General features: G+C 40.2%; 1 protein-coding gene across 1 annotated transcript in view; it reads right to left on the minus strand.

Moving 5' to 3' along the window:
• lama4 (laminin, alpha 4) overlaps positions 1-23646 on the minus strand; it is a 47908-nt gene extending 24262 nt beyond the window's left edge. Inside the window, exons 1-15 of the mRNA XM_015354949.2 lie at positions 23153-23646; positions 14478-14579; positions 14211-14338; positions 13212-13292; positions 12611-12825; positions 11815-11915; positions 10918-11098; positions 9848-9934; positions 8980-9131; positions 8448-8558; positions 7172-7283; positions 6607-6771; positions 5040-5233; positions 1683-1799; positions 46-194 (exon numbers count right to left, since the gene is read on the minus strand). Coding sequence (XP_015210435.2) covers positions 46-194; positions 1683-1799; positions 5040-5233; positions 6607-6771; positions 7172-7283; positions 8448-8558; positions 8980-9131; positions 9848-9934; positions 10918-11098; positions 11815-11915; positions 12611-12825; positions 13212-13292; positions 14211-14338; positions 14478-14579; positions 23153-23260 — 2003 coding nt within the window. The 5' untranslated portion in view covers positions 23261-23646. The remainder of the gene's footprint in view (positions 1-45; positions 195-1682; positions 1800-5039; positions 5234-6606; positions 6772-7171; positions 7284-8447; positions 8559-8979; positions 9132-9847; positions 9935-10917; positions 11099-11814; positions 11916-12610; positions 12826-13211; positions 13293-14210; positions 14339-14477; positions 14580-23152) is intronic.
• Positions 23647-25868: the final 2222 nt, after the last annotated feature.

A 25868-nucleotide genomic window follows, 5' to 3' on the forward strand; every position in this document is an offset into this window, starting at 1 on the left:
CGATTTGTGATTTTTCAAAACGGAGAGAAAGGGAACAGAGCTCACTATTCCAGATCCAGAGCCAGCCTCTGCAGCTCCCTGGCGTGCTCCGCGGCCCGGTGCACCAGGTCTCCCTCCGCCCTGGAAAGATTGTCCGCCTTCTGCTTCAGGAGTCCGCCCGCCCCGTCCACTGCGGCGTGGAACTCGGACACGTTCTGGGCGGAGCAAATTTAGACACACGTCACGTCACATCACTGCTGCTGTTCCACACACCATGTACGGGTAGCATCAGCATTTCAGCTGAGTCTTGAGGATCCCAAAAAAAACCCCAACGGCTGCTTCAGTACAGAAGCGCATTGCTGCCACTAAGAAAAATAAGATCGGCCCCTTATCTCGTAATTACGAGATAGCAGTGATCACTTCAGTGTATGTGCAACCTGTAACATTGTGCGCTGAACGCTTGTACGGTAGACGCTACCGTGAACTTGGCTGGCACTTTCGGTTTAATGATCGTGTCAATGTCCAGCGCTGCAGGATTTGTACGGATTTACTTTCAACTGGGGTTTAATTCTAATGAAATCGTGCAATTATTAGCAAGTATGAACAGAATCATTAAAATGTAACGCATTCGGCCGACATGCGAGCCAGCTTGCCAGCGCGATGACGTCAACCCCCTTCCCTGTGAATAGCAGGGACCTCAGCCAACGGGATGAGGAGAGATCTCCCTTTAGCTCAGCTGGCTGGTTCCCTGTTGAGTGATGCCGGAGGCCTGGGTTTGAGTCCCCAGTGGTGGAGGACTGACTACAATAAGCATGAGGACCAGTTTTGTGGGATTTAGAGATCAAGACAATGATGGTTCCGTTAAGAACAGTTGTATGTGCAATCAGTTCCACTGCTTAAAACTACGTCTGCTAGTTGTATGTAGCATGTATGGCATGTAGTGCTATAGGTATTATATGACAGTTGCGCTGTCGCACGATCACATAAAGTATGCGAGAATTACTATCTCGTAATTACGAGTTCATTTTGTCATAATCACGAGATAAGGGGGAGGATTTTTTTTTCCTTGGTGGCGGTAATGTGCTTCTGTACTACAGAACTGGGTACAGAACACATTTTTGCTTTTTCACACTATTATCTCACTATATACCCTACATGGCTGTGCTACGGTCTTACACGCTATACTGTATGTTAAGATTTGTATGTTTTAAGTATCAAACATTTTCTCAATTTTCTACTATTACTGATACTGTTAGTTTGGGTCAGAAAAAAATAGCCACCTGGGCACACTTGAGATCAGATCAGAATTTTCAGAAACATGATCACAGCAGCTCAAGGTGAGTTACACAAGGTGAAGTGTTGTAATACCATTGACTAATTGTGTTGATACCAACTCGCTGTCAGGTGTCCCTCGTCACATTGTTGGCTTAAAACAAAAAGGCAGCAAAGTCAATATAAAAAATATAAAAATCTTCAATTGCAGCAGGTTTAATCTTACCACTGAGAATGTGGAATAAATGTGGACATAGTATTCTCCAATGTGTTCCCCGGCCCTCATACAACATTACAGAAAAGTGCTGCTATCCTTGCAAGGGAAAGATGCATTAAATACTTAAAACGGGTGCTAATAATTGTGGCATTAGATTAAAAAAAATAAATGTATACGTTTTCAGAAATGTGTAATTTTGGTTAATTCCATTTACCTTTATGAGAGTGTCCAACTCGGCAGCAATCAGACCTGTATCAGTGATCACATCTCCCGCCAGCTGTAGGGTCTCATTCACCATGCCATAATTTTCCATCAGAGCGTCCCGCAAATCCTGAAAAACAGCATGGTCAGTTTTTGTTTTGTATTAAAAATGTTTAACACAAGGCGAATAAACCTTTGCTTGCTCCTTTCCAGATTCTTGGATGCAGCGTCTCCTTTTTCGTACCGCTAGAGGCCGCTATTGTCTTAAACTTTAACTTAAGTGTAATATAAGTCCATAGACTGGCGAATCAATAATAAAACGTGTCTTTTTATACTGTGTATCTGTTGCAATCATGAAGATATATTTTACTGTTAATACTATGCACGGCTTTTCAGAGGCAGAAAGCAGCTCTCTATGCTATGAAGTCTTGCAGGCCCATCAGATTAAACAGGTGTAGGAGCCACACCTGTTGAAAACAGCCAACAGCCTGAGTGATGGCTCCTGCTTATGCTGGAACCTCACTTCAGCTCAGGTTAGAAACATCCTGAAGACAAAGGCTATACAGGCAGTACAGTAGGTAAAACGTGTATTGTGTTTTATATTGTAATATTTCAGCATCAGCTGCTGAGCAACAGACATCAGTATAGAGATTTCCTAACTTCAGCTCTACTTAATAGAGGTCAGAAAGCTGGACAGGTACTGTAGATGGACAGACAGAAAATGCCATTCTTAGATTAGTTATCCAGTGCATTACTAGCTGTATGCAAGTCAACAATTAAGACATACATCAAAGCAAAGTTTGAATTTTGAAATGAATTTAAAAAAATATGTGTTTCAAAAAATGTTATGTAGATTCTGATTGAGGAAACATGATACAAGCTATCCAACCATGTTGTTGAAATGCATGCACATTTACAGTAATTAAAAGTGCCCCCTTTGTGTTTGTAAGCATACTCGTATTCTTATTTTTTTAGATCCATGGTGTGGTTTTTATTATTAAAAGCAGTGCAGTCCTCTTGGCAGGAAAGTGAATGTTTTATGAACGTGGCCCAACACCTGTTAATTTATACCTCCCATAACTATTTTAGCATTCATAAAGTTCAAGTTATTGTTTTGCCACACCATATTGGTTTGGGGCAAATGGAGGACAAAAAGGGACAAAAAGGAGTGTTTTGTATAAGAATAGAACAATTGCCAGTTGCATTTATAGAGGGTCAGTTCCATTGGTGAGTAATATTCAGGTTAATAAAAATAAAAATAACTAAAAAATGTCCAAATGACAAAGATGAAGCGCTGATAACTCTTTTTCAGCAGAGTGGTAACACTGCCAAGTATGGAAGGACTTTTAATGAGAAACCCCCTTTGTTTAAAAGGCATGTTAATCAATTAATTTATAAAAAGTTCAGTTCCTAATTATGGAGATTTAAAAACTACTGAAATTCGGCATAGCCTATAGCTAAAAGACCCAGCAGTCCAACTGTCAGTTAATAAAGATGTAACGGCCAACACAGAAATCCCAAGAGTGCCTTCAAATGCAGGATAAAGGATGGGAAGGAGGGGAGCATTTTGGTTTTCTGAGCAATGAAGTAAAATATATACTGAAAATAAGCTTGTAATTGTTTAATTGTCAGAAAGGAATGTTTGAAGGCAGTAATTATAGTGGTTTCTTAATAATCAGTAGACTCATTTTCTAACTAAATGCCGGGGTCTTACTGTATGTAAATTAAATAAATGCTTAGTTTAGAAACTAACACATTTGGGAGCAGCAGCAGCTCCTGAGCTTCACTCAGTCCACACCTTTCACTGCCTGCTGGTGACTGTCAGCTTTTAACCTGCTTGTAAATAAAAGCTTCGCGTTTTTGTGGAAAGGGCCGACGAGTATGATTTGCACTTCACAATCCTTTTGGAGAAGTCTGTGATACTGTATTCAGAGACACAAAGTATGGAGATAAATATACACAGAAAGAGGGAAGAATTGTTTTTTTTTAATGAAATGCTATAGACTGAATAACGCTTGAAAACATGCTGCATGATTTTTCCCGTGGTGGAGCTGAAGGGAGATTCTTGCTATTTTGCCTGGTTGGGCTGAGATAGAGATGAGAGGAATGACACTAAGTGCTCCTGCATCACAGCTCCAGGGTCCTGTGTTTGATTCCAGCCTCCATTGTCTGTCTGTGGGCAATTTTGGCTGACTCCCAAACCCATGCTGCCTGTATTTGACAAGCCACCTTAAAAACTCCTTTTCCCTTGTAGGCCTGCCTGGCCCAGCACTGTGCCTCGTGCTTCTGGAATAGGCTGAGGCGTCCTGGGGAATCGTGTGCGGAGCATTATTGTTTCTTACTGCTGCTGGAGACATGACATAATCCGCACAAGAATGGGGTGGGGTTTCTGAACTGAGAGGCTCTTGTGATTGAACAGACACTTGCCTTCATTGACACAGGCTTGGAGGAGAGTAGGCACGGGTGGAGGTCAGACATGAGAAGTACTGTATGCTGAATAGATGTCTGTTAGTTGCAGTGTGTGTCAAATTTAAGTGCATTAAATCAGATTCAGGCTGCAGTGTGCAGAATGTAAATGTGTTGATTGCAACTCTAAGATGATCAGATAAGGTAAATCGTTAACAAAATTCATATGCAAAGCGGGGCTGTGTGTGTATCCATCAATATTCTTACACCTCTACAAACAGGCAGCTGGCATTGCTTGCCAGAAGTGCTGGGACATCCTAAAGTCTCAGACGTACTGTTATGGAGTTAACGGAGTTATGGGAGGAGACTGAGGAGATGTGTTGGATAGTAGCTTTTTTGAAAAACCTGTTAAAAAACTATTTTACTTCCACTGATCTAGAAAAGAGAAACATGTTCATGTGGGAAAACTCTTTCCCTGTGAAAGGATGTTATTTAATATATTGGCAGAGCTGGATGGAAGAAACACAGCCCATTTCGTTGCTTAAACAAATGTGGTACATATGCTCAGCATTTCCTGAAAGGCATCTGCTGTTCTTATTGCTTTACTGTATATGTACAAAAAGCGAGCACTGACTTATCGAGCACTCTGGCCTTCGTTACTTCACACTGCGGCAGAAACGGAAAGCCCTGTCTGAGACATCTTCACTGTCAGGGGAACACTCAGCACAATGAAACCTAATTTTAAAAAGTTCCACATCAGTACAACTCTGTGTACTTTGACCTTCACATGACCGTTGAATTTCCAGCCTTAAATATTGCAAATGAGCTCTTTACGAAAACTCTTTCTTAGAATGCTGCATTGATCAGACTGTGATGAGAAACTGATATGCTCATTGTTCTCACTCGGGAACTAGCCTTGCAGCGCGCTTGTCTTTGGGCTTGGGCCGCTGCACATTATTGTTACCTCATTCCTCTGGAATTTGACAAGATTGTCTTTGTTCTTCTCCACAGTGCTGTGGGTGGTTCTCACGGCCTCCCCGAGAAATTCCCTCGAGTCAGACAGCTTGCGGCTGAAGTCGGAGATCTGGTTTCGTATGGGTGAAATCTGTCCCACAGTGCTGTTTAGCCTCTTCCCTAGTTGGAGGACCTTCCTGCGAACTAAAAAGACCAGTTTTCACTCTGCATCAGTTTGTGTAATGTTTGAGACATAGTATAAAACCCCTGTGATTCATGATCATAGGACAACACATACAGTAGGTCAATACAGAAGGCCAACAAATAAATAATAATTTTGGAATATGTTTAGATCAGGACTTAATAGGATTGCAGGATTGTTTTCAGATAGAGAAAAAAAATATTTTATAGAAGAGCAGCCCAGGTTCTCCTGAAATAGACAAATAACAGATGAATCAGGAGAGAAAATACAACTGCACTTTATCATTGTGCATTGCAAAATCTATAAAGTCTTGAGACACAGTGATCAATTGCATCAGGAGAGCAAAAGCAACTGCAATAAAGCCAGAGTGCATCTTTGGTATTCCCTTTACTCTGGTAAGGGTGAGATGGTAAACCATCCGAATTGAGAAAATAAAATTGCATTTGGATTGTGAAATGAGTTGCAGGGTACTATTACACCACATTGAACAAAAGCTCACATAATAATCACACAATGACCAAACTACACTGCTCTGATGTATGCCTTGTTTCTTTTACACAGTATATTGAAAAATACATATATGTTAGGTTTTATGTGGTGTACAGTTTATACTGCATATACAGTAATATACTAAATATGAAATAATATACTGTATTAAAACATTTAGAATAATTATCTCCCTATAGCATTCACAACTGTGAGCAGGGATGAAGTAGTGATTACAGCTCTTATCTCCTTACAGCAGGATCATGGAGTCAAATTCCAGAAAGGGAGAACTATAGCCATAATATCAAAGATATTTTACATTAAATTGCTCCAGCAACCCCACTGTATTAATGTGGCTCAGTCTTGGACTGTATAAAAGATGTAATTGTGAAGCCCGCAAGCCACTTAGCATAATATTATCAGAAAATGATTGAAAAATTATATATATACACTGTATATACAGGTATGTCTGTACATATTATTGCCCGGTGTACTGTAATTGACTTCCTCAGCAGGCATCTTGAATTAAGCAGCTATGTAATTAGGAAGGTTACCTATTTGAAATGAACAGTCTGGGGCTCCCCTAGTGATAAATGGGAGCCTAGCAGTTGGTTAACATAGTACTGCTTAACCCAGAGAGTAAGCCCGCAATGCACACTAATTGACCTTCGCACAGCTTTTTTTCCAATGTTAAATGAATTTACAGACACAAACAAATCTTCCAGTATGCTCTCAGTATGTGTCTTGCCTGGTGGTGTGTGTATCGTGATTAATATTGCTTGACTAATATCATGACTTAGGTGTATCCCTTCACACCTAACACAAATATTTTTATTAAAATGCAATGGTTGTACTGTATACCGAACCACAGAAGGCTAATCTCACTCACGTTCCTGGGCTTTGACAGCCTCCTCTTTTGCGGTAGGTTCTTGCGAGGGGAAATCTATTTTTCTCATGTTCTCCACCATATACTCAGACTCTGAGATCCTCTGGGAGACTTCCTCCAGAGTCAGGTCGTGCACCACACTGTAGAAAGCCCAGTCGCTTACAATATCTGGTAAAGGCAAAGCAAATATGAAACAAGAAAATGAGTACAGAAAATCTCTCAACAAGAGGAAGTTGTAGATGAGAAGGAGGAGTGAAAAAAGAAGATAAAAAGGTATGGAAAAGGAGAGAAGAGTCTGTCCACCTCCATTTTCCAAACTTCTCATATGCTGCATCTGAAGCACTTTCAGTTAACATTACCTTGGAGTATTTAACCGCACGCTAATAAAACACAGAAATCTGAGTCAATCAAGACACAATGCTGATAATATACTTCTAATACCATGACATGCACATTGACAAAGAATATGCAGATTATGTAAAATAAATGAAAAAACGATGCATGGTAATGTTGTTTTATTTATGGTTTAGAAGAATGTTTTTTATGCTGAAGCAAAAGCAGATGTTACCTTGAATTTGGCTTCCAAGTGAGAACAGATTCCTTTTCAGCTGATCAGCATGTAGATAAATGTCTCTGGTTTCCTGGTCCACTTTCTTTCCCTGAAACACTGCTGAACTCTCCTAGTGAACAGCAACCTCTTGTTTCAGTGCCATTTCTTCAATATAAAGGCCCAGTAAACCTCCATCATAATGGAGTCGAAGGACTGTTTTTCATATTTATTTTTGATATAGTTAGGTAAGACAGAATTAGATTTTTATGTTTTGGCCACAAAGATGAAAAAATGTCACCATCTACTATGTAAACAATCAACTGCTGATTTTCATGTTTAGTTTGGAATGCAGTTTTTAACATTCTTTTAATTAAAAGACATTTATCTTCTTTTAAACAACATCAGACATTTAATTTCACCATAAAAGGTTTTGTAGTTAAACACTTTAAACGTTAAACATTAAGCAAAAACAATTATTAAAACTGTAATAGAGCTGCATATTGTATGGATGGAAGAGATCATTATACATAATTGTTTCAAGAAAGTAAACTGTATTGAACTCCCTGTCTTGCTTTTGTGTTCTATGTATCGTATTCAGTGTGTCAAGTGGCTGGGGCGGTGGTGTAGGTGTTACTTCTATGCTGGTCTAGATAATCACTTATTTTGTAACAATCGAAGATCACAGATTCTGCCACTCTTTGGCAACAAAATATTAATAGGCTGTTAATGATCCTCCCCACCCCCTTCTGCAATCAAAACAGTTGCTTCCTCCCTCCCTGTTGTTTTTGTAGTTTCTCGTTTGTTTCATTTTAATGCTGTTGATCTAACAGCTTTGGTAACTAAAACGAGACCTGCTACCTGTGTCCTGGACTGGTTTCCTATACCTATACCTTTACACAAAGCTAGTTTCTCAGCTCTTTGTCCATGTCTTACTAACCTCACCAGTAAGCTCCTGGGATCTCCTTTTGCATCTGATGAGTTCTATCAAACTTTGAAACAGGGTTTTGACAAAGGCATGACTGACATGCACAGTATCACTGCTATTCATTCAACTCCAAATGAATTTGATGCAGTTGAATTAAATTAGTAAATCTGATGATTTGTGATGCCCAGCGATTTAAAATGCATCCTGTCAGACCCACTTGTAGACACAGTGATTCATTTAGTCTGGAATGAGCAGGTATAAACTTTATAATTAACTTTAGAACTAAAATTATAATATGCAGAATAAGAATTTTGACAGTACTGTGGTATCTAATAATTGCCAAGTCATGATGGTGGAGGTACAGTATACCTTTTCTTCCAGCTTCTCCAGGTTTGTCTGGACAACGAGCGCAGCATCCTTCACAACTGCTGTTTGAGTTTTGATAATGTCAGATTGATTTCTCCACTTCCGAAACTGACTCTGTTTTCAACAAAAAAAACAAAAGATTGGTTAGTCACTCATCCTTTAAGATAATATTTGAACAATCATTACTTCTATGTATAACATTAGGATGAGATATCTGCATTGATCTGAGTCTGGCTTCCAAATAGATAAAATATTCTGTGGATTCATTAGTACTGATAATTTCAAATTTAATCGTTACCGAATGGGCAGATATCTTGTAAAAATAAATACATCTACTGTAATTAAAAAAAAAAACAAGAATGAAACAAGAATGTTTAACGGAGGATAATACTATATGTTGCTTTCTTTTTCTTAGTGTTGAGAAATCAATATGATTTATGATATCAGGAGAAATTACCAAATAAACCGATCAATGTGCAAGTCTGCACACAGAATAAAACTGTCCCAGTGAAATGAAACTCTTGCTGTGCAGTACCTGCAGGTGCAGGATTGTGGCATTGATTTGACTAAGATGACTGTTGGCCACTGCTCCAGTAGAGATGTTTATGATGTTTGCTTTGACTTCCTGCAATGTCTTGTTTGATGACAGGATGTCATCGATTAAATACCAGATGCATTCATCGCAGCCTGTCGAAAACAAGAAGTCATGTCCATTATCATTCCAGCATCAAAACAGTTCTTGGAAATCAGTCTTTGTTTTCCAGGCAGAATATTTGATGCCAAACCAAACCAACTCATAGAACTGTGTGTTTTTGTGTGATCACTGATAAAAGTGTGGAAATTAACAGAATGTTTGAACAATGTTACAGTATATATAATGGTCGGACCCTACAGACACAGGCTTTCTTATAGCTGTTAGTTTAGGGTGAAATCAGTGATGAGTTGTGAATGTGCTGTTTTTTAAATATTGTATTAATTTGTGTTGTAATAGTCTGCTTCCTCTCTTGAGATATAAATACATAAAAGATTTATCAACACAGCACCTCAAGTCATTTCTGTTTGACAGGCCTTTAATTAATTTGGATACATGCCAAAGAAAACGAGCAGGACCTTAGCGTATTGTTCATCTTATTCCTGCTTTTCTCATACTTCAGTGCAATTTAAATGTCAAAAACAGGTACCTCGGGTTGTTTATGGAAGCTATCCAGGTCCCACTGCCTTGTGAAAGAAGTGCTTTAAACGCCTTAATTACAGGAGCCTTTTCGTACATATAAAAGGTCGAGAATTTTAGATGTGATGGTTATTATCTTTTTTTCTGGAAGATCTTCAATGCTGTGTAGCCCTGGAGTACGACATATGAGCACCTCAACTAAAAGGCTTTCTTCTATATTCAGGCAACTTACTGATGTTGCAGACCTTTGGGGGTACAGAGGGCTCCGGGAGGCACTCCCCAGTCCGGCTGTCACACGGTCCTCCATCACAGTCACACTCTGGACACAGCACAGCGACACATAGTTAGGGATAACGCTCATTTTGAAAAAAAAAACAGCACTGGAATTAATAGAGCAAAGCTTCTTAAAATAGCACCACATGCAAAAAGGTGTTGAAGTCTGCCATTTCATAGTTGACTTGGGATCAATGCAATATTATCAGAGTTCTTACCTTTATTATGAACAGTATAATATCATATACCCATACTGAGTATTCCCTGTGAGATCATTTGTATGAACATATATGTTTCTATGAGAAATACAGTGTAATGTGTAATATTCACAACAGAATTATACCGTGTTTCCAAGTAGTCTGGCAGTGATCTCCGAGGAGGATGCCCTCCCTATGTGTAATTATCACTGGATGTTGGATCAGGAAGGGGTATTCAATCCTGCATTTTTCACCTCAGTTCTTATTTAACACGAACAGTGGACAGCAGTGAAAAGCGGTTACAGAATGCTCCAATGCACTGAACAACGCATCCAGTACTTTTGTCCAACTGAGCAATCTTGCTTTTATAAAATATACCAACTTTTTAATGTTTAAGGATTAACATGCTGTAATACACAGTTTAAAATTAAAAGTCTAAAGAGTATACAACTTAAATTCTTAATTGGATAAAGACTGTCCCTCAGCAGTGATCGGGACTCAAAGCCGGGTGTTTTCTGGTGACAGCTCAAGTGACAGTTTTACAAAGTGATTCTGGAGACTATTAACAGAACCTGATTTACATGCAGTAAAATGCGGTAGGACGTGATATGACGCATTGTGATGTGACACGCCCGCCGCGTTGTACCGCAGCGTACCTCACTCCTTTTGAACGGCTGCATCCGTATCGATCAAATGACTTGGAATTGAAGATGGGTCATTTGTTCTGTACTTGTTCCATTATGCCAAGGACGTTTAACAAAAGTCAGTGTCGGGAGTCTTTCGTGCTAATTCTGTTCAGAAGAAAAGCTGTCGATTAGCACATTTCACTCACCCTGGCAGCCTGAAGGCCCGTACTTCCAGTAGCCACTGCTGCAGTGTTCACAGTGCTGTCCAGTGGCACCAGGCTGGCATTCACAAGCCTGAGTCAGCGGATTACAGGCGCGCCGGACAGAGGCCAAAGCACACTCACACTTCCTGCATCCCAGGCAGCTCGTGAATCCAGAGTAGCCAGCCTACACAGAAAAAAAAAAACTGAAATAAGAAATATAGTGGAGAAATAGGATTGTTTTGCGGATGTGTGCTATGTAAGCTCCGCACTGTTGTTTTCAATGACTTTTTATTAATATAAAACATTGTTGCTCATTTAATTAATCCCACGATGTACACAAAGTAAGGGTCCTTTACAAGACAAAAGTGTAACACGGCAGTAATGTATGGAAGATTCTGTTAGAAATTACAGTATATAGGAAAGTATACATTGGATATACAGTAGGGGATCTGCATTGAGTTTTAGTATGCATTCTAGACGCTGTATAACTGTACTAAACTTCCAGATGTAGGTTATCTATATGTATAAGGTTACCAAAAGCAAAATGCCTATTTTTATAACTTTCCAATTTTGTTTTCCCTAAGTAGTGAAATATTAAAGAATAACACAAATGTACATCTTTGTTCACGTGAGATATTATATTCTCTAAAATATTTATTTATACAACTTTATAAAACTGATAAATAATCCCTTGTGTAGTATTTTCTTATGAAAGCTTTCTTAAATATTAAGTATTGTATTATTAGCCCTAGCAGTGGTATAATTCACACCAGTGTTATAAATTCTTGAAAATCAGGCTGAATGTCATCCTTCCCTATTTCTGTTTTTAGCTAGGTTTACTTTATTACTGATAAATGTCTCGGGTTAATTATTATAAAGGTCAAGTGTGTTTTTTTTTACCTCACATCTGTCACATAATGGTCCTGTAACTCCCGGTTTACAATGACACCTTCCTGTCCTGTCATCACAAGACTGTGTGCCACACTTATTACAGGGACATTCTGCAGATAAGAGAAATACATACAAGGCCAATCAGCCTGTGACACATTTACCTCTGCGTTGTGTTAGTTCAGGAAATTCTGATTAATTCTACACATATTAATCAGGTTAATGACAATACAAACCACCACGTTTGTAATGCAGAGGCAGGTTGCAGTCCAAGATAGGGCAATGGACTGAACTCAGATTATTGGTACTGCTGGTAGCTTCATGGTTGCATTATAGTTAATAAAGAATATGTAGTACATCTGCCATTTTCTGTTAAGCTTCAGTAAATCTTGGAAGATCTCTATGGTCATGATGGGGCTCGCATAATACTGACAAATGCATGAAGGTTGAAGGTGAAAATAAATCTGATTTTTGTCATCTTTCAGACACCACTAGCCTTCACATTTGCAATCTGAATAAGACACTTCATCCCTACCCCCTCCTTGTTATTGTACGTTGATTAACATTTCAAATTCTAGGGAAAATGAGGAAAATCTTAGGTCTGAGGAAAAGGCGCAGTGTGTATGTACAGTAAAGAGAAGACTGGAGAGATGATTGAGCACAGCTGTTTTTCTCCTTTTCTCCGTTTTTTTTTACGTGACTGACCTCACTCTCAGATGACAAGAAGCAGAATTAGATAGCATTTAAAAAAATGTTTAGGGAACGTTTCAGAATCTTAAACATAGGTGTGTACAATGTCGATATCCACCTCTGCAATTCTTAGCGCTGATGGCATCTCCGAAGAACCCCGGAGCGCATCGCTCGCAGTTGACGCCGGCTGTATTGCGCCAGCAGGTCTGGCAGTGGCCGGTCACGTTGTGGCAGTCGCTGAATATGAGGTTCGGATCCGTGTTGCCGTTGCAGTCGCATTTCTTACAGGTGTCGCCAACTCGTAAGGGGTTTCCATAGTAACCCGGAGCACATCTGTCGATTAGAGCGCAAGTCGTGATCATATTTTACTTTTACTAAACATTTGACTTTTACTGCAATATATTGAAGTTTTGTACTCCTTGTAAAGACAAGCAGTACTGATAGCACCGTATTTGAAAAACTGTAAGTTCACCATTAACCAAAGAAAAATGTAAGAGCAATTGATAATAATAATAATAATAATAATAATAATAATAATAATAATAATAATAATAATAATAATAATAATAATAATAATAATAATAATTTAAAAGGTTATAAGGAATGAGCTATGAACATTCTACATTATATAATAATAGTGAGATATTCCGCTGCCGTTTGATTAACGCAATACCATATTGCCCTGGGGCACGTACTGTACTTCACTCCAAGACACTGACCGTTCGCAAATGGGGCCCGCGTAGCCCTCCTGGCACATACAGCGCTCTGTTTTCCCCCGCTTTTCACAGGACACTGCAAAACTGGCAGAGGGCAAAATGTGGAAAACAGACATTGGGTGGGTAAAAAAGTACAGCGTTAGACACTTTTTCCAATCAAGCTACGGAGAATCGTCACTTAGAACTGCTGCCGATTTGCAGAGTTCCCCTCAGGAAATGTTTTTTTTATAGCAGGTGAAGAGACGTGTCCTATGCAGATTTGTTACGCTGATCAACATTTGAAATCGATAGTGTTGATCAACAGGGGCTCCTCTGTGGATGTTAAAGGCTAGTAACATATGTGGTCACCTCTGGAAGCACTGCATCTGCCACTCATGCTTTGTACCTAATTACGGATGTTTTTGTGTGGGAGTGTGTCCTATTGCTCCAGTAGTGGCTGGAAAAGCATGTGTCTGCTCACTGGCCTCTGAACCCTAGATGTCACGTGACGTTACGATTCATCCAACAAAGTGGAAGGAAGCTCAGATCTGCAAAGTCCATGACATAAATATGACACTCATTTCACAGGAAAACTGACGTGGTCATGTCAGGATGAGCCCACAGGGTGTCGTTGCTCACTGGAAATGGATTTTTGCAGTGACTAGACACTGGGAAGATGAACACACCCTCCATCCTCCATCAAGACCTCTCCATCCGTCTTGACAAATTGTCATTACTGTAAATAAATGAAGGATCATATTTGGCTGCAACAATTTTGCCCATGTTCTCTTGAAACGTGGGATATTTTGTTTCTTTCTTGATTTTCTTCTGCAAGGTCCCTTCATGGTGTTTTTGAAGGCTTCTAACATTTTGGACAATGACTGGGATCAAGGCAGCGAAAGAAAACAAATTTCGATCCAGAATCTGCCATTTTTCCTCTTAATTTGAAATTGCTGCCATTAAAACCTGTAGGTGAATGAAAGCACTGTACAGTATATTCCACGTGACAAATCTTCGACTTACTTGTTTGAAATGAGTGGAAGGGGACAGGCACAAGGCCAACAAATATGGTCTCCCCCTGCTGTGATTTCGACAGTGAATCCATCATGGCACTCTTCACAAAAATCCCCTTTAGTGTTGTTCTGGCAGTCCTGTAACAGGAGGCAAAAACATTCACCTTTCTCTACTAGGATATGCTTTATACAGTATATTGAAGTGTAATTTACTGTATATGGTGAACCGACAGCAGCACACCTACTACTTATATCAAAGAAGCAGCATAGAACTTACAATACAAATCCCTGTTATGTCTTCACAGTTGATGGAGTGTCCTCCACAGTTACAAGGCAAGCACTTGCTTAATTTGCTGAGGAAATATCCTTTCCCACAAACCTAGAAAGCAAGAAAGGAATGACAGATTTTTAAAACATACTGTACAAAACACAAGAAAACCCCAAAACACTGGACTTGGTGACTGCATGTGTGTCAATGAAGTTTGAAATAATCTAATCATTTCACATTTTTTCACATTGCTTATTCATATTAGAACAGCATTTCTATTGCCATTTTCCTAACGCAGTATACTTCTGTGACTTGTGAAATATATCATCTCACAGCCTCAAGGCTCAAAAGAAGGAAAAGGGTATTATTTTGTTCCCTTCTTCCTTGCTGTCCTCCTGCGTTCATCAGAAAAGAATGTGTAAATTATGCTCACTAGGATCCAATGTTGCCCAGGTGCTGAGAAATTGCCAGGCTTGAAACATTCCATACCAAAGCTTTTAATGAGAGGCAGTAATAAAGGAGCCAATTACAGTATATAACAAAATAGCCCGCGCACCTGGGAGTGCTTAACGAAAGTATTCATAGTTCAGCTTCCGATGGGAAAACATTGACAATCTTCAAAATATTCAAAGTGCACTGCAAAGCATGACAATGAAATAATTGTTATTTGTATCTGAAATAATAAGAAGCTTATAAAATGCATCTTGAGTTTTCATTTTAATGAAAATGCAGTTACTTGTGTTTTGAAATTGCTGTTCCCTTTCTGCTAAGTAATCATACTGTACAACTTTAATTATCGCAGACTTTCCAAAATCAAGTCAGTAATACTTATCATCCGTTCATTATTTTTTTTTCTTTTGAGTGGGAGTAGATCAGTATGACCTGTTTATTGTGCTTTAGTTACCTTATGGTATTATAAACCTAAAAAAGCCTGGTTTCTGGAAGAACACTGTGTTCTTTGGCTTTTGCTGTAATTGAGGTTTTAATCACAAGCTAATGTATTTCAGTTTTCTCTTAAAAGGTCAAAGGGGATCATTTATAATTGGTATTATAAATTATCTGGACTACTCTCAATCAGGTGTGGTGCCTCAAACATAACCAACTGGACCTCTTCAGAAGGAACACATGCTCAGTGTGGGAACAGCATCCCCACCTGTGTCTGTCCACTACCAATTAATAAACTAGTAAGAGCTGTCAGCAACAAGAAAAAGAGACACAGAGTAAAATTTTGTAGGTTTTGGTACCAGTATCCCTGAAGCAGGGGATTTTTGACATTGAAGTCTATACAAACAATCAGATTAAGTGCTTATTTAGCACTGTAAATTAAGAGCTCACCTTGAATGGAAACTATCAGATTGTTACTCCAGGGCCAGAGTTGGGAACTACTGGCTTGTACCATAAATGTTCTACTAGGGATTGTGATGATCCATCAAAAATATTGATTTTTATGCTCTCAACCTTTGAGTCATTGAGTCAGATGCATGAGTCATATTGCTGTCACTCTTGTTTTGTTTCTAATCACATTTTTTATTTATTCAATAAAATAAGATAGGATATAAAAACAACTACCTCACATAACTCCTGCTCACCCATCCAGTTCAGTGCTACTTATTCTTCATGTCTCTGCCCATTTTCACAAGCTATTGTTATATACTGTACAGTGTATTCTTTGGAACCCTTTCTGTCTCCCACAGAACCATTGCAGATATGATTAAGGTCTTGTTTACTTTCCTTCATTAATATTGCCCTCCTATTTTTAAATGTGCACCAGGTTATCAGGTTTCATGTCACCTGTTATGCTGTAGAAAAATGAGAATGCAGCAGTCTGGTTCACACCAAAGATCTTTTGGCACATGCATGACAATATTCACGTTTTAAATTGTTAGCAGATTGCATTTGCATTTGTAGAATGGGGAGTTTTCTCATCTGCAAAGAGCCAAACAGAGGTTCATCCAATATTGAAAGAGTCAGTAAAATTCACATCCTTTCTCCTCTCTTCTTCACCCACTCGGGGGGCACCCCTCTGCTGTATTTTACCAGTTCTCTTTCATTTTCATTGGGGAATTAATCTTTACTCATTCCTTCACAGGAACAGCTCCCACTTCTAACAGACCATTTTGCTTTCCTTTTTTACAGATAGGTTGGCTGATTGCTGAAGTAATATTGTTCCTTGAGGTAACAAGGAACAATACCGAGCTCAGGCCATGTGAATGAAAAACTGTAGAGCTCAACATTCAGTATGCAAATTGAGTTAAAAGTGTTCAAATAAGTTGACTAACAACCCATATAGTCTATCTGTGGACACGCATTTGTCATGAATGACCTGCTGAGCAAACGGGAGGACGGACCCTGTGCGGTACCTTAGGTGGTCAGTAGACAAGAAGGTAGCTTCCAGAGTAAATGAGGGCTAGGCAAGAGACATGGTCAAAGGCAAGTTCCATGGTTTGTAATGAGAAAAGCAAGAAGGTTTCAAAAACAAAGGTAAGAGCTCCAAAGAACAACCAATACCAGGCCAAGACCAGAGGGTTCTGGAGGGTTTAAGTGTTGCGCGAGGAGGAAGGTGCGCTGATTGATGAAGTGTCGTGGTTGGCTGATTGGCAGGAGCGGTGTCGTTCAGCAGTGCTCGGGGCTGGAGTGTGATTAGTGCGGGTGCTCTTCCGTGTGAGAATGTGGTGGGATGAGGGCGTGACAGTATTTAATTACTGCATGAACAGCAGAGGACCTGACCACTCCACGCTTGAGTAATGGAAACAACCAGACTGCTATTGGCATTACTGAAGGCATCCTGTCTGTGAGAGAGAAAATGCCCACAGAATGAAGTACTGTATTGTGCTTCATTAAAAGCAGACTAGTGCACAAAAAACCGGGAGACACACCCTGGAAGGCAGATGGTCACTGTGCATGGCCAGGGCACCCCATCACCCAGAACAATCTGCAGAACCATTCTCAGACTCCAATCGCTACAGTATGGCAAATTCAATAACTTGAAGAAAGTTGTTGTTTGCTATTTGCTTGAGAAGGATTTTCTTGTTCAGATGCCATGCAGTGGTAACACTGACACCTAAGAAATGAAATGCCTGTATTTTATTATTGGAGAACATCTGATCCAGCAGTGGGGTAGTGGAGAGTGATAATGTACTGTATGCAGGAATCTCCTTCAACAAAAAATATTCTGTGCTCCCCTGCTGCTCAGCAATACACCGAAGCTCAGGAGCCTCTGAACCAACAACCAACAAATTTCTTATTCTTGCAAACCAATCTAGAACTTTCATCTTTTTCAATAGGATAATGCAAGACCACGCATGGCTAGCATTACAAAACGGCGACTTCAAGAAAAAAAACAACACTGAAATATTGCCGTGGACAGCCTTTTCTCTCGATGTGAGTCAGACAGAAGATCTATGGGAGCAGCTCAAGAATGCCAGCAACTGCAAACAGCCATGACCAGACAAACCGATAGCTGACTCTTCAGCTGCACAGGTAGAACAGTGGAAGATCCCACAGTAGTCTATTCAAAGGCAGATCAGTACTGTGCATCAGCGCTGCCAGTATTAAATTAATGCTTCAGCAGCTCATAGTCAGTAATAACCTTTTAATGTTTCCATTTGCACATTGACATTGCAGTACTCCTGGTGTGGGGTCATATAAGTAAAAACATTGATAGACCAGGCAGTGTACAACAGACACCAAGCAGCCATAGAGAACAGTGCTCTTTTATTTGCAGTGAGCAGGAAAATGTTCAAAAACCAAAATGTAGGCTCTTTGAGTTACTAATTAGTCTTCTTTAGTCCCTGTGGGTAGCTGCATCAGCATACATAGGCTGCAAAGGAACAGATAAAGGTTAATTCCATGCTAAAAAGAAAGGAGACACAACATTGTGTGTTTCTTAATCCCTAGCTAACAGTAACAGGACAGCTGAGCTACCTACTAGATTCCTTCAAAAACTTCAGAATTCAAAACTCACAAGATGTTGATCAATCATTCACTCCTTCTGGTGTAACTCGCATAACAGAGGACCTGTCCTCTGTCTTCTAACAACAGATGACGACTGACACTGGAAGCCTTTGCTTCCTGCTTTATAAATTGTCATCCGACCATTTGTGTCTGTGTGTGCCCCACAACGGACAAGCATCCCGATTCATGCAACAGGCATTTATCCTGCCTTGCTTTCTGGCTTAGCAAATGTATGCATAAATACTGTGCATTTCATCATATACTATACAGCAATTTAACACAAAATAAAATACACACTAAGTAATAAAAATAATAAAATCTCTTGGGTGTTTCCCTTTCCTGATTTCTGTACAGGTCACTCGCAAATTTCAGTGAAAAAGAGCCAGATAAACAGCTGAAGTTGCCACATGTGAGGAAAAGCAAAGTGAGACTGAATTGTAAAATGGGGCCCTTGTGGAGACCGCATTACACTTACTGTACTCCACACTATTCATCCATGAAGGGAACCTGCCACACTCCTTATTCTGTTCACACTGCATGTGATGTGATCTCTCCTTCCCTTGAACATTTTATCATGGAGCCCGTGGGAGTTTCTTATGTAAAAGTAAAATTAAAGACAAGTCAAGACTCAATTAAACCAGGGCAGATGGTGTATACTGTATCTATGCTTACGTAGCGGAGCTGGTGTGGTGACGTCAGCGCCCTCACTGCACGTAGCAGGGTCCTCAGCTGCCTGAGCTGGGGGTGGTCTCCTTTAGCTCACGCTGTTGGTTCCCTGTTGTGTTACGCCGGAGACCTGGGTTCGAGCCCCAGGTGTGGGGGACGGAACGGGTGGCGGGGGGCACGGAACCGCGACGATCACATTTAGATCCATAGGATCTGAGTGTTGTGCTTCTTTTGTGCCTCAGCGCATCAGTATTACAAAGTGATGAAAGAATCAATACATGACTTGTGCGTGATTTGAAGGATCTATGTGAAAACACTTACATGAATCATGTGAGCGCCGTGGGCTTACTCACGTCAGGTGTTTCTGGTTTGCTTCATGCTGTACTCACTTTCCTGTGAAGGCCATCACATGATCAGTACACATCTGGTGCTGTATAGTGGGTGTGGCTGTGCTACTTTTTGCCCTAATAAATGCTTAATATGTGGCCATCGTTAGATCTGCTCACTCCTGGGAAGGGTCAGCCTATTTTTCAAGCACAGAGCACTGTGCAGAGCCATCCCCTGGAAGAGACCCCTGTCCGTCACAGGATATGTAAACAAACACTGGCACACTGAGACCACGTGGAGGCTTCTCATAACATAGCCGATATAGCTTTTGAAGGTGGGAAGTAACCAGGACACCCACAGACAACTTCAGTGAACCAAAGAGAACGTGCACACTCCACACAGAAGGTGCCACAGCTGGGAATCAAGCCCAGAACCCAAGAGCTGTGATATAGCTGCACTCACCACCACCACTCTACTCCTTTAATATATGATCATATTTCACTCATGGTCCTGTACTTGAATTGATAACCCTGAAAGAGCTTGAATGGCAAAAACTCCAGATAGATAGCACATACAAACGAGAGTACATTACCAGCCACAACTGGTAGGTAATCCTTAAAATTGTGATCTAAACCTTTTGAAGCACATTGGTTCAAACCTCATACTTGTGCACAAAGGTCTTGCATCAAGATCATTCATTTTTGAAAACGGAGCCAATGAATGTCTTCATATAGTTCATTTTTCATTCATTTTTAAGTGCCTGTTTGATAATGTACAGGCGTTCACTGCCTCACTGCAATTTCCATTGCCAAAACAACTGGCGTATACAGCAGTCAGCCCTGTAATGGGACATGACACAAGTCATCTTTGGAAAAGTAATGTAAAGGTTTTGTACATTATGTGCATGTCACTATTCCATGTCAGCTAGTTTGTAAAGAAATTGTTCTCTTCCACTTAATCATATACAACTCCTAATAATGCATTTGTTTACTAAAATATTGGTATTTTCTTCTTCACTTCATGATGAATGGGAGTGTGAACCTTAATGTCATACTTTCTCAAAGTGTGAAGGTAAAAAGTGATTTCAAGAGTGAAAAACCTAGTATTATCCTACTACAGTAGGCTTGCCCATAGAGTCTCCATTCAATTGATTTAGTTCTGCTTTTCTATTGCTGGGTTCATAACATAATAAAGAGGCATATGTTTGATGCCTAAATGTAACAACAGTACACTACACATACTCCAGAAATGAAAAAAAAAAACTTTCATCCTTCAATACGGCATTGTTCTTCGTCAGCCACTTTAATTCAGTCTTGCCCTTCCGTTTCAAACCTTAATTGTACATTTATTCAGTCCTGAGAAGCAGTTGCAGGCACATTCCTAACATATGTGCCCAGTCCTGATGCATATTTTCCCTTGATTTATTTTCTCACAAACTGAAACACAAGGATATGCCTCTTCTGTGAACTAATGTGAAACATCCCGTGAACAGTACAGCTTTTATAGCCTGGCTCAGAGGCAGCTCCGATCTTCCTGTGAGCCTTTTTAGCCTTCTTGTTATAAACCCAGAAAGACAGTATGGAAAAATCTTGGTGAAATACAAGTACTGTTCATGCGTTCGGTATAACTTTTCAATTTCTTATTGCAGCTGTCTGTGACCAATACTGTAAATAAGAACACATTTCCCTTTATATAAGACTGCTATTCAACAAGCTTGCCCGGTAACATCATTCTAGAGAAGCATAAAGCAGTCAAATACTTGATTATATTTGTTTTTTTTTCCAATTAAAACACTTAAATTATATTGTTACGCTATTATTACAGTATATTGGGCAGCCAGAGCTTCAGGAGCAGGGCAGGGGGCACCCTGGATGGGACCCCAGTCCAACCTGAGCCACGCAGAGACACAGACACACTCCGTCACTATCTCTTTGGACCGTGGGAGGAAAGCAGAGCACCCAGAGGAAACCTCTACAAACCGGGAAAAACATACAAACTCCACACTAATAGCACCTCATGTGCAGGGTCCCAGATCTGCAGGGCAGCAGTGTTGACAACTGCGCCACCCATATTATTCTTATTCTTATTCTTATTCTTATTCTTATTCTTATTCTTATTCTTATTCTTATTCTTATTCTTATTCTTATTGTTGCAGATTTGGCCTCAATGTTCATACCCTGGCCTGGACTGTCCCTTCCTCCAGCATTATGATACAATACATGTAGTGTACGAATTACCAGAGAAATATTGCAAATGGAGGATTGCGCATAATCCTTTATGGAAGATTCAGACGTATAGACGTATAACCTGTCTCAGGATGATCCAAACTCACGTTCCTTATCAATGGTGAACAATCCAACACTTGATGAATTGTGCTTCGCAATGATAGAAAGATCAGGCACTGAATATTTACCCACTTTTCACCCATGACGAATTCCTAATGCAAGAAATTGTATATGGCTAATAAAGTGATCTTATTTACGTATCATAAACACTTGTCCCCCACTGTATTTATGACTGACCATATACAGTATGCTTACAATTTCTTTTATACCATCTCTTACAGATTTCTTGTCGATCAGCCAAATCTACAAACAGTTCATGCTGTTATTTAAAAGCCAGAGGATCCAACACGAACAAGGCAATGGTTTTAAGGGGACAAACAAACGTATCCTGCAATTCTTGAGGCATGCAAGTGTTCGGTTACATTTTCCTTTTATAGAGAGACTGAGGCAGCTGCTTCATTGTAAGTCACCTTTGCTTACAGATGACTTCAGGACCCTGGGGGTGCTGTGACTTTCAGCTGTAAATTCCTCAGCGTACTCCACTTCCGACATTAAAGGACTAGCATCCAAAAGGATTTGGATTCACTTTTTTTTTTCAACACATTGCAAGATAAGATCATTCAGAAATTTTTAGAATCAATCAACTACATCAACGTTTCTCAGGGTATTCAACTATTACTTAACAGGATGTCTTCTGTGAGCGAAAGTTAAATAAACAGTAAACTGCCGTTTTCCTAATACAGTAAATAAGAATACTTGCAGAACATGCAGTATTTCTGAAGTGAGTGCTGGACCTGCTTTGAACCACACATTGGTTACTTTGCTCAACACTGATATGAAGCTCTTTTTGCCCAGAATTTGGATTGGATTAAAAAAAAACTCATCAAAATCCATACTCATGGAGAAATGCTGTAATCTCACACAAGAGAATACACCTGTATCCCTTAAAAGTGTCACCATTCTTTCTTTATGTCCAGCTTATTACTTCTTTCCTTTACTTTCTTTCCTTTATAGTGTCACTCGACGCTGCTCAAGGCCCTTTGACTCACTACAGACTGTTTTCATTTTGACTTTAATGAGCCTGTGACAGAACATCTGCTGATCAACTCATCCAGCTGCAACACATTGAAATAATCAACAGTCCAGTTAATCATGGAAAGGAAGATGTACACAAGACATTTTTCTAGTATCCATATACCTCTTGTATAGCCATTTTTTCCTGAGAGCTCTGGAAATATTTCTCAGTTTACAAAAATGGATTAACTAGCTTCCGAAATTCCTGTTGCACTTTTGATTGCATAAGCTAGCATTGCACTGGTAGAACAACTTCAAGGGCCCCTGCACATCAAAACACACGTTTCACACATTGTCTGGTTCGGTCATTTCCTTGGTCATTTCATTTTCCTTATGTTAAACTGCACAAAAACCCGTGTAGATGAGAAAAGAGCTTACTTTTAACACAGGAGCTTGCTGTCCCCCGTAGCTGGAGCCAAATGCTGGACAGATAAGTCCCAGGAAGATGGAAAACCAGCAAAGGGAGGGGAGAACAGTTAAAGCCATTTCCCCTTCTTCATCCAAAGTTGCTCGCCTGGCTTCTGGTTATCGTCACGCCAACGCGGGTGTCAGCTCCCTTCGGCTTGCTGGCTCCGTTGTTTTGACTCTTCAGCTGCCTGCAGCCCCCCAGATGTGGTTGCTGCTCACGCCAGCCCAGCTGAAGTCCTGCGAAACAAACTGCAGGCGGCTTCCTTCCCTCGCAGCCCGTCCTCCCTCTCCCCGGAGTCTTCCCTGAAATCGCACGCAGATGGGCAGTCGGCAGGAGGAAGAGGGGGAGAGAGATTACACCCGTGTCAGAGAGGGCTGGTGTAGCAGGGAGCCCCTGCATCCAGGCCACATTAGCTCCTCCTCATCAGGATGCAGGCGGGGTGTGTGTTGGGAATCTGGCTTCCACACTGTACCAAAGCCTCTAGTTCCCATCCTGGCTCGACAGCCTGAAAGACAGAGCCTGTCTCCCACTCCCTCCTCACCCCCCCCGGCAGCTCCCCTTTGCTTGTTTTCTTAGGTCATACTCTCAACCAAGGTGCCAAATTTATTAAAACCATGCTAGAGGCCCGCATCCCTCTCGTCCTGTCAGAAGGGGAAGCTGGGATTCCAGCACAAAAGAGATTTTGTTCGGATTTAGGCCCAGATGTTAAGCAAGAAGACAGCACTGTGCTTACTTGTCCCCGCTGTTTTGTTTATGATTTTTGCAATGCTTCTGACTAAAGAGAGACATGCGCTTGCAATCTCTTTCGAGTTCTAATTCAGGGCTTGTCAGTGGATCGAAAGTGTTTTTTTTTTCCTTTGCACAAAGAGTATCTTGTTTGCACTGTAGCCCAGACTCGTTAAGATAACCATAGGAAGATATTACTCTCAGATGACCAATAAAAATGGCATCCAGAATGTTTTATGGAAGGTATTACTAGGGGTCTTTAGCATTAATACCTAATTAAAATAAATAAGGTATTTTGTATGAAATGGGCAATATTCAGTCAGTAACAGGTTGCGTGCCTTTAACATAGAAATGAAAATGGGAAGATTCTGCTTTTGATGACACATTTGACAAAGTATTAGTATTTTATTAAATCATGCCCTAAGACATACCGTATATAGCCTTAGGAAATAAGATTAAAACAATGATGTTGTAGGCCAACAATATACTGTCACTTATACATTTGGGTGTTTGCAGTAAACTACAGTAGGGAGTTCCATCCATCCATTGTCTAACTGCTTCTTCCAAATCGGGGTCACAGGGGAATCCTGACAAATAACAGGCGGGAGGAAAGGTACAGTACACCCTGGACAGCACTCCAGTCCATCACAGAACAAACTGACACAAGCACACGGTCACCCCAGGGCCAGTTTTCCTTCAAGCCAATTAACTTGCCGGCATGTCTCTGGACCTTGGGAGGAACCCCATGCAAGCGCAGGGAGAACATGCAGACTCCACACAGACAGCAGCTCAGAACTGAACCCGGGCCCCCAGAGCTGTGAGGCAGCAATGTTAACAACTGCATCACCACGCGGTTCCTTATTGTTTTCACTAATCATAGAAAAACTTCGGTGCGTTTGTCAGGGTGCAGTCCCAAGACAGCTGAAAAAACAAATCTAGAGGAAAAGAAGGAGACAAGTTGAAAATAGTTCATCTTTGATGCATGTCACAAAACTAAACTTCATAGAACTATAGTTCCCACAGTAGTAGTTGAGATATGGGATATTAAGAGTTTATTCACCCTCTTTTTCCATGACGGACTTAAACTTTAATCATTCCACCTTTTGTTTTAATCAATTTGATAATAATTACACTTTTTTAAAAGGCTTTATTTTGATGTAGCACTTGGTATTTTACCAGAGCTATAACACTCCTTATATGGTACTTCAATTTTTCCCGTGTGAACATTTATGTTCTTCAATTCGCGTCAAATATCACAGTTCAATTCTCCTTTGGACACTTGCAGTTTGACATACAGTATGGGCAAAATATTTTCCTCTTGGTCTAAAAATTCTCAGTTTTTTTAGTTCAGATGTTTCTGCACAGTAGGAATATTTCTTTCTTACATACCCCTTGGAAAAGGCCAGGAAAATTGTTTTTGGTGGGACAACATATGCAATTAAAATTGAAATCTGATATGATGTAGTTCTGTATATGTTATGGTATCTAAGAAGAGAACGAGAGATCTCAAATGTATTGATATAACCTTCTTGACATACAGCTGTGCCGTGCCTTCTGTGATCTCTCTCACACAGTGGGGGTTGTTAGTAATGCCAGTGAGTCTGTCGCCATTCATTTCAATACTGCAGACCTTGGACACCTTAGGTCACATTTGGTTCTTTAAGTGGTATTTTGAGTGTTACACATTACCATTTCAGTACCAGTTTCTTCCTCTTCGATCAATGAGTCTAACCAAGAAAGGAAGAGCCGGCAAAAGGAATATTAATCTGATAACCTTCTTTTATTTGAAAAACCAACTCAGTATTATGAAAGTGCACCAGCTCAGCGAGGTTATGCATTTCATACAGTATGTGTATTGCTCTGTTGCCTTAAATTTTTTGCCTTTGCAGGTGAAGAGATGTTTTTTTCCCCACAGAATGTTTTGAATTGTCATCCAGATTCCTTTGTAACCTGGTTAAG

The sequence above is a fragment of the Lepisosteus oculatus genome, chromosome 2 (genome assembly GCF_040954835.1).
Source record: "Lepisosteus oculatus isolate fLepOcu1 chromosome 2, fLepOcu1.hap2, whole genome shotgun sequence".
Classification (NCBI taxonomy): Eukaryota; Metazoa; Chordata; class Actinopteri; order Semionotiformes; family Lepisosteidae; genus Lepisosteus; species Lepisosteus oculatus.